Below are 9,877 nucleotides of genomic sequence, written 5' to 3' on the forward strand. Positions count from 1 at the left end.
TTTAATTGCTATAGTCCTATTTCTTAACATAATCAAACCAAGTAAAAGGGATTAAAGAAATAATTCATCCAAAGCCATTTCGACGCTTTTTTGATGCGTGCCGAGTGCCAACATATGGTACATTACTGAAATCCTTTTTGTTTTGGCCAAGGACTGATACTTTGATATTGATAGTTTGACACAAAAGAATACTTTAAACTTTCCCATCATCCTTAACTGTTTGATTGTACATGCATATTTGTAAGAAATGCATAACATATTTATTTTGATTATTACAAATGCTAAATATTTTGGTATGAATTGCATATATGCTTTGAAGCCTTCATTGTATCCCCATGAATTGCATTATTGCTTTACTGGTTGTATGGACCATTGACCATAGTTGTTGTGTTTTATCTATTTTGAACATTGATAAATCTAGCTTAATTTTTAAAAATCAGTATAAGGCTTCACATGCATAAAGTTGTATTCCCATATGCCACTTTACATTTACTAGTGTTGAAAATTTCTGATATCGCCGGATAAATGTTCTAGTGAGGCATATTTCTCTTGTTTACAAAGTTTCATTTTCTAGTCATATATCTTGTTTAATTGTGTATTCATGTAAAAGTTTCAAACTTTCATATTTTAGCAAATATAATTCAACTTTAAATTTTCAATTACTATATTAATGAACTTGGATACACATTGCATCAGACATAAGTTTCATCCCAAAGCTTATCATTCCTTTCATTTATTTTCATTTCATAAGCTTGTTGTGTGTTGGAAAAATACCCAGTTCATTGTCTTTTATCAAATATAGTTTATGCGTTATTGTGCTTTTATTATTTTGTAGGAATGACAGTGGCTTATGCTGCTCCAAGAAGTCATCCATGCCTCAAAATAGTTGAGAATAACTTCTGTGCTTCCAGAAGGGGTAAGTACGTTTTCTTTCATGGGAATCAGTTTCGTAGAGAGGAAATCTAACTTAACCATTTGGATTCAAGTGTAAAATTGAGAACAAGGATTGTGACTCTTTTGTTTAGAATTACAATGGAGTAGAGGTTGTAATACTTTTCACAAACTAAATACATACAAGAATTATTGTTTGCACAGGAAACCATTGTTGAGGTTGGATGTTGAACTCACTGGCGATGGCACAAAGGCTAGATGATGTGGATGTCGTCGAGGTGGAGGCCGTCCCACCAAAGTTGAAGATGGCAACCTAGACACTAGAAAGAGCATTAGAGGGCACCAGAGTGATTTGACAAAGCATCTTTGATGTATAAGTCACACGGTAGTGGTAAAGAGAATACAAAAACACTAGAGTGTGAGATTTGCAGACCTGCTTTCTGATGGATATACCTTGGCATTTATAGGTGTAGGTGGCCATGTTGAGGTACAATCACTATTTGCCAAGGGTCTTGTTGCAGCATGGTTTGGGCTTACAATGACAGGTAGCATGGGAGGTCATGTCCAAGTATGATTCATAGTGCCAGAGACGGGCAGAAAGATTGTACTTAGGTATGACCCGAAGTAGGCTCAAGAACTCGGTATAGAGAGCGGAGAGAAGAGCTCAGCTGAAGAGTTGTAAGATCTCGGGGAGTCCCATCTATTTGCAGGGGAGAGCTCGATGAGCTCTAAATAGTTGGAGGAGAGCTCAACAAATGTCATCCACTCATCTATCAGACATGCTGGCGTGCTGACCTGGACTGTAAGGTTGAGGTCTTCAGATATGTAAACAGTGAGTTGACCTAGAATATGGCCATGTGAGCATGACTTGCTGATGTGGAGCAGGATCCACATTAGGGGTATCAACACATAAATTGATATAGAGTAAAAGAAGGCATATGAGCATGCAAACAACAACATTGAACAAATCTCACAATCTAACAAAACCATTAAACTCAAAAGGAAAATTAATCAATCAAGAAGCAACCAAGAAAGAAATTCAAATTACCCAGGTACAATACTCTTCTCTGTTTTGCAGCTCCACGGATAATGAAAAAGTAATGTTTCAAATGTATGAGTTCTCTTTGTTCGTGATGAGGACATATGAGTAATTATGAACAAAAGGCTTGTTGTCCTAAGAATCCTCAGGTTTCTTAAAAAAAATTCATGGATTTTGATGGTTGTAACTCCTGAATTATTTTGGTATTGGAATTCTGGTTCCTATGTCTTTTGTTTAAGCACTAAATTGAAGTAAACTGTGGAGTTGGAATTTCAACTCCACAAACTGGATTTTATACCCTAAACCCGGAAACACACTCTTATTGATCTAGACATCTATTTTCTTTGAAAGTTGCTTTTCTTGTTTAAATCTAATGGTTGCAATCTAGAATAAAATTCAACGTGCAGTATAACAGTAAAAGAGGTATATGCAGGCCGTATTGAAAACTACTAGATATTACTTATTTCGATGAAAATGTTTAGCATTTATAAAACAAAGTAAAGCTGATTGAGCAATACAATCAATAAGTTAATGTAAAAACTATATAAACATACAATGTTAAACACTGAATATGTAACAATCTATATTAATTAACAATGTATTATATAGCATATACCTAACGTACATACAATTGGATGCATGTAAGGTTGTCTAAATTAATCCTTGTAAGTTACCATGCCAAAAACATACTTAAATATATCAAAACCACAAGAATTAATCTTTTGAGAAGGAAAGTTTATGTTAAAAGCCTCTATTGTTTGAGAAGAGACTAGGTGTTGTAGCACCTAGTGCTCTAACTCCAACTGGTGCAGCAATAGAAACTTTAAATCTTATGTGAAAAATATTATTAAACTACTGATTCTCATGAAGTTGGATCTAAAAAGAGGTTGGGTCCTTTTAAAGATCCAACTATTGACTCAATTTTAAACTTAACTTCATAAATTTGGTAAACAAATAACAAATTTTTAAATAATTTATCCTACTAAAATAAAAAAAAGCTTTTCCTACTTTGCTCAGCGACTTAAAAATAGATCTTTTTTAAAACTCATAAAATGTAAAATTTCCTAATTAGAAATTCACAATTTAAACAATAATATTCTGTTTTGCCATGGAGAACTTGGCTCCAAGTGAATTGCTATCATCTTTAATTAGGGCACCCTTTTCTACAAGAATAGTTGTAATGCCATTTAGAGTTATGCTAGTTGGTATCAGTTGGTATGACAAAACTATAGTTTAAAAAGTAATTTTTTAGTGCAATAGGTGTTGGAGTGCATATACACACATCTTTTAGTTAGCTGATGTGAAACTACGACAAATATACACATTAATTGAGGAAGAGAGACCAAAAAACACTTAGTTAATAATGATAAAATAAGATAAGGGGTCGAGTCCAATGGTGTAGGCGGATCCATATAGCCGATCCTACTCAATGGGATAAAAACTTGATAATTGTTCTATGTTTCTTCTCTTTTTACCACTCAAGGTCATGTTGTTCACAACAAGGTACCTCTATCCTCTTCTCTATATATTTTTTACCTTATCTTTCACCCTATTGTTTTAAGTAGCTTGCATTTTCTACCATATTTGAATCCGCTTAAAACTCTTTTATTGACTTTATGACTACAAACTGAATTGTATGACCTATTTTAATAATATTTTAATGTTTACTACCGAAGCTCTCGTTTACTACCTAGGAAAGTGTTCCAAAAAGGTTGAGCTCTGATTAATTGTATGACATGGGCTCTCAAAAGATTAACTAATCAAACTAACTACAAATAATATATTAGTGGCTCCTCCCTCGTACTAATCTAACATTAATATCCATAGGAATATTTGTTGGTTTAGTACCTAGCATGCTATTTCCTTGAGCACATCTAGTACATACTTGTACTTTGAGATAAATGCCTTTTTGAAGCAACCTTTATACCAAGGAAGCACTTAAGGTTATCAATTTTTATTCTGAAAGTGTGATGGAGGTAAATTTTTAATTATACAATTCCAACAGAATCATTGCAGTGATGATATTATCATCACTGCATATTGTGAAATAAGGTATTATAATACTTCTGGTCATATCATACTGTAGAAGAGTTGAATTGAAATTTTCAAATCAACCTCTTGAAGATTGTTTCGATTTGTATAAACATTTTTGCCGACCTCCCCTTAGGCAACAAGCCTCGAGATTGGTTCATATAGACCTCCTTTGCCATGATGGGCATTTTTAATGGCAAGCTAATAAGGGGCTAGTGAAGGACAATGATAAGAGGACGGGTGAAGCAATCTTGACCATTAGAGAAATGTATTGAGGTAGTCAAAACTATAAAATTGAGTGCCACTAGATGAGCCTTAAACAAATCAATAGTATCATTTAGGAGCACTTAACAGAGGAAACTTATCTGCAGCCCATGGGAGGTTCCCTTGGAGGAAGAAGAATCATATCCCAAATGTCACTTGAGTGAGTGTAAAACATCCATCTCATCAATCATAGTCTGCCCACCATGAATCTAAAAATGCTAGAAACCTTTAAGAATGAATTGCGAAGACAAAGAAGATACAAGGATACTATTTGGGTGATAGAGATGTATAAGATATAAAATGAGAAAGTAGAATGGTTATGAGTGCCCTTTCAAAAAGTAATTGGAATGCCCAAGTCAAATGGGGATTCATGACAGCCACTAGCAACTAGAAAGTAGAAGAGTCTTGAGAAGGCATTGAAGTGATTTTATGACACAGTTGTTGATTATATGCCTACAAAGGAGGTGCCTTAGGTGGTGGATAGTAGCAGTAGAGGGTGTATGGAGGTCCATCAGCAAAGGTAGAGAAGACAATGAAGTGGGAAAAGGAAGAACTTCTAATATTGGCTCAAACAATAGAAATAGTGTTGAGGAAAATAAAGGAGTGAACTTGGAGAAGTCACATCTGGACATAAAGGTACAATATACATTAGGAGAGTAGTAAGGGTGATATTTCAGAGACGGTAATCATGGTTTAAAATTTTGAGTCATATTGGAGTTTCGATTTATAACCAGAATAATACGGTTTCGGTATTGTACCGTGCCGATTCGATTTTAGTACTTTTTTAAAATATAAAATATATTAAATAAAAAATATTATTATAATATTTGATTACTATGGATATTTATTATTAGGTTAAATTAATATTATAAAAATTAGGATTGAGTAAAATTAATTTAGGATTAACTAATGTCTAGATATAATGGTTACGATCAAATAGATTTAAATCAAATTTAATTTATTTTAATCAGTTTAAGAAGAAAATTTAAGAAAAGGAATAAAAAAATTAAAAAGGAATTTTTTTCATATATTTAAGGATAAAAGAAATAAAAAATAAATTAAAATATGGGGAGGAAGGAGAAAGAATCAAGAGGGAAAGAATTAATCATTAAAAAATACACAATTAAAGAAAAAAAATAAATTGAATAAAAAAGCTTGTAGCCTCATGAGGTGGTCCCAAGCCTCGCGCAAGGTGTCCGTGTGGCCGTGGGCCTCGCGCGAGGCGTCTGCACGTGTGAGGCGTCTATGCAGCCTCATACAAGGCGTCCGCGTGGTCTTGCGCAAGGCGTGCTGGTGTGCTGCTATGCCGGTTGGCGAGTGGAATAAAATATTTCACCCGTGCTGCTTGGTACGGCACGATATTTTAATCTATGACGGTAATAATCAAGGAAAATGGCTTGAAAATTACGAGGACAATTAATTAATCATTACTAGAGAGCATGCAAATAAAGCAAGTGCATCTAAAGGCTCCTAGTGGAAGAGAATATATAACATTATTGGACGAGGAGGCATAAATGCTTCATGGCTTCTATATGACAAAAGTCAACATTCAAAGACTCTCATATAGTATTTTTATAAGGCAATTTGTGTTCATAAATGAATATCAATATTTTATAATAAAAAATCAGCACTTTAGGTTTTATTATGCTTATCATGTTTAACTTCCTCTTTTGGTATCTCATGGTACCACTAACATGTCATTGTGTGTAGGATTATCTTAAAATAATGGTAGTTTGGATATGATCTTTGAAGTGATTGAGTCTTAAGGGAATCTTCTAAGGTTTAGTTTTGGAGCTCATTTAAGGTCAAGTTTTACAGTTCAATCCAATCTTCTTTATTACCATGAGAAGAGTCATTTGGTGGTATACTAGAGCTGGTAGTCATATGGCTAGAAGAGACTAAATCATCATATGATACCACTAGAGTACAATCAAAGGTTCATCAATTTTAAGTGAAGTAGGATCAGCATGATAAGAGGAAAAAAACATTATTGCTATTAGATGCCTGAGATATGTAGATATTTGGATTGAGATCATAAGACCAACTATACTTTTATCAAGAACCAGTTTAGATCCATGGTAATAAGATTGGAGCTTTGGAATACTATTTTCTTTGTATGCATAAAGTATATGATATGGTCATTTCCAGAGAAGAGCAATTGATATAACTCTAGATATGTTGTGGAAGATGACCCTAACTTTGACGACTAATTGCACTTCAATGCATATCTTGATTAAATAACCTTAATCAGGAATGAGTGAATGAGTTGACTTTTCTTGAACATTTTTTAGAACTTTTTTCCTATATTAAGTTGTCGTTGTTCATCTAACGCCTCATGTTCTAAATCCAACCTTTGATTTGGTTATTTCTACTGCCCTTTGGAAAAGTACTCGTAGTTCTTCTATTTCTGATCTCGTTTCTCCTTTCTGATCGTGTGCTACATTGTCATTTAGCTATTTTGATACCTCTTCCTCTTACTAAGTTCATTGTAGGTTGCTAGGATGACATCACCTACTACTATTGTGGATTTACTAAAGGCTTTATTGGTGGATTAAAAAAACACGCCCATAGAGTGGATTATTCAGACACTTTCTTATAACTAAGATTACGCTAGGCCAACTCTTTCTCACCTTGACAACTAGGTTTTTGTGTGCCCCTTTATCAATTGAATACCAAGAATGTAATCCTCTATAGTGCATAAATATACATAGCAATGTTCAAAATCTCGAGTCGTGTTAATTGGAACAATACTGGTATCGTACTGATATTTTAATACATGGTGCAAATAATGGATTGGAGTTGAAGAAGGAGATGAAGCATAGGAAAGTGATATTTTTTGTACCGAGCATGGTTTAAATCTTGTACCATGCCAGGTGAAATGTCGAAATATATCGTTCTTCTAAATTATCGAAACTTGATGCCACTCAACACATATAATGTCTCCTTTCTTCGTTTCATTTCCTTCCTCTTTAACCTCCAATCTATCACTGACACAATATATTAGAGCATCAACACAATACTAGAACGATATCTTTCTAGTCACAGATCAAAATTACGGCACGGCTCAAATTTTGATGCCAAGTGGTATTGAGTTTCAGTGATTTACTGAAATAATACATTGCAACCCTTTTGCTCGGCACAATGTGAGATTTTAGACCATGAAACATAGTGCAACATTTATTGTTCAAGAGTGGTCTGGTATGAGATGTCATTGTACAATTTGTTATAGTTCCTTAGAGCATGGTTTGGTAATTTGTTGACACCTCTCCATCTAAGATGCTTGTTCTTCTTATTTTCATGTAGATTATATCATCATACTAATGGTGAGTCCATAGGTATCATGAGGTTAAAAGACTATCTTCATTAATATTTTTAGACCAAAGATAGCTTAACATATTTTCATTGCATAGAGGTGGCCTACTTATGGGGGAGACATCTATCTCCTAATGGGATATGTGTTTGATTTAGTGGTGCAAACTTTGTTGGAAGCTAAGCCAATCTGTATCCTCATGGATTTGAATGTCGATTGATGCCTGGACAAGAAAACCATTAACTCATTCAAAAAGGGACAAAAAATTAGTTCAGAAATAGTACCTAACAATTACAAGACTAGCTTATAATTTGGATGTAGCCTTTAGAATTCTAGATCTTTTAAGAATGCTGGAAGAAAAGATCTTATGTATTAAAATTGGGTCACCTTCAGATTGTCAGGTGCACTGATATTGATTGAACAAGTTACTATAGATGATCTATATAAGGCATTGCATCATTTTGGGAGGTGATCTGATTAAATAAGAAGCAAACTGTTGTATCTAGATTTAGTGCAGAGGCTAAAAAGAAATTAGGCTATAGCCTATATATGAGCTTGTTTTGGTTAAAAACTAATGATCAAGTTTAGGTATGCTCTCAAAGAGCTGATGATCAGTATTGTGACAACCAACTGGGATGTAGATACCTTTGTGAAATAGAAAGGTGCATTGGAACCAAATTGTCACACCATTATTCAGCTATAACAATTAGTTAGTAGCTTTCTAAGTTCTTAAAAGGAATAAGGATTAAATATATCTATAATAAGTTGGGTTTCATAGTATCTTTCTAAGCCGAATCAAGGAACTGGGTTAGGGACCAAATTGTAATCTACTTGTAGTTTTACATTGATAAAAAATGAACCTAGGTAGTGGGGACTATTTTGGTATCTAACTAATAGTTTTCTCCATTACACAGGAATAAAGTGTATACTTCTATTACTGCAAAACCATAATGGGAATGTGCATTTTTTATTCCTAAGATGTTGAAAAGTATGACACTAAATTATATTTGAGCTCTAAGTGAATGACAAACTACATGGGAAAACTCAGATTGAATTATTTGCTTGCCATTGAATTATTAACAAAATCAAACTTCAGGTTTTATGCCTATACTTTGTAGTTAATATTCACAATTGGTTAATTTTCACTGTTTCATCATTTACTAGCACAACCAACTATTTTAGATCTTCATTTGGGGGAATTGATAACAAATTACCATTTCAATATTTTATTTAGTGAATGATTGGTTGTTTTGACTTAGCAGCGCATGCATTTTTGTCGTTCTCAGTTTGTTCCACTTCTATTTCACTTTTGTAGGTGGAGTCCGCTGTCTGTCGATTCTCAACATTGTGTTTGCTCTACTCTTTGGTCTCATAGCTCTTTTTCTTGGGTCAAGCCTTCTGACAATGGGAAATAGCTGCTCTGTACCACTCTTTTGGTCTTATGAGATTGCCTGTTGGGGGTTGGTCATATTATATGGCGGAACTGCCTATTCCTTGAGAAGAAAAGCAGCTGTCATACTTGATGAGGGTAACTATGCTGGTCATAATCTTGGGCTGGAGATGTTGGAGCCCCCGACAGAAGCAACTCCTGAGATGGAGAGACGCGTTAATGAAGGCTTCAAGGCTTGGATGGGCTCTTCCCTTCTTTCCTCAGACGACGAAGATGGTCCAGATGACTACCTAGAGGAAGCTAGTCCAATTTTAGTAGACAATCAACCAAAAAGGTTTATTTAGATTGTAAGATAGTTAAGCTTCCATTTTGTTACATGTTACCAAAAGGATGTAAATACAACTAACTTTAATTAAGGTAGATATTGTTTTTCACTAAATGCCTGAATTTCATTATAGGGAATGTAAATAGATAATTTGGTGTTATATTTTGCATGCAACAAGTTTCTTGAATTTATCTCAACTCTCTTCCATCTGGTTGTGGTTCAAAACCAGTGCTGTATAAAAGTATTGTTTGTGTACCAAAGAGTACTAGTTGAGATGCAACTTATTCTCTTCTATCTGTTTCCCTTGGAAATCAAATATCTATTGTACACAAGTAGTTTATTCATTATAAGAAGCATAGTTGTGTTGGCAAGATTCATCACATGATTCTGTGTAGTACATTGCGTTTTTTTATCTAGGTTGTAACCAGTGTTCAAAAAGAGAAGATTATTATGTAGTTTGGATGTTTGACAAATATTTTAGAAAGTAGATTATATTTTGATTGTTGATGTTGTGTTCCAAGTTTGCATGTGCAAGTTATTTGACATTGAGATTGCAAGTACATTGGACAAAACCCAAATGGGTTGAGGTTGATTAAGTATTTAGTAATCAACAAGTCCAACTAAGTT

General features: G+C 34.1%; 1 protein-coding gene across 1 annotated transcript; it reads left to right on the forward strand.

Moving 5' to 3' along the window:
* Positions 1-835: 835 nt before the first annotated feature.
* LOC141817052 (uncharacterized) lies at positions 836-9,436 on the forward strand (the record flags this gene model as incomplete). Its single annotated transcript, XM_074704746.1, has 2 exons — positions 836-916; positions 8,851-9,436. Coding segments are annotated over 2 exons (500 nt in total), but the record flags the coding sequence as incomplete, so codon positions are not given.
* Between the last annotated feature and the right edge of the window lie 441 nt (positions 9,437-9,877).

The sequence above is a fragment of the Curcuma longa genome, unplaced genomic scaffold (genome assembly GCF_044706935.1).
Source record: "Curcuma longa cultivar G26 ecotype Majalengka, Jawa Barat unplaced genomic scaffold, ITB_CL_G26_1.1 contig_19198, whole genome shotgun sequence".
NCBI classification, from domain to species: domain Eukaryota; kingdom Viridiplantae; phylum Streptophyta; class Magnoliopsida; order Zingiberales; family Zingiberaceae; genus Curcuma; species Curcuma longa.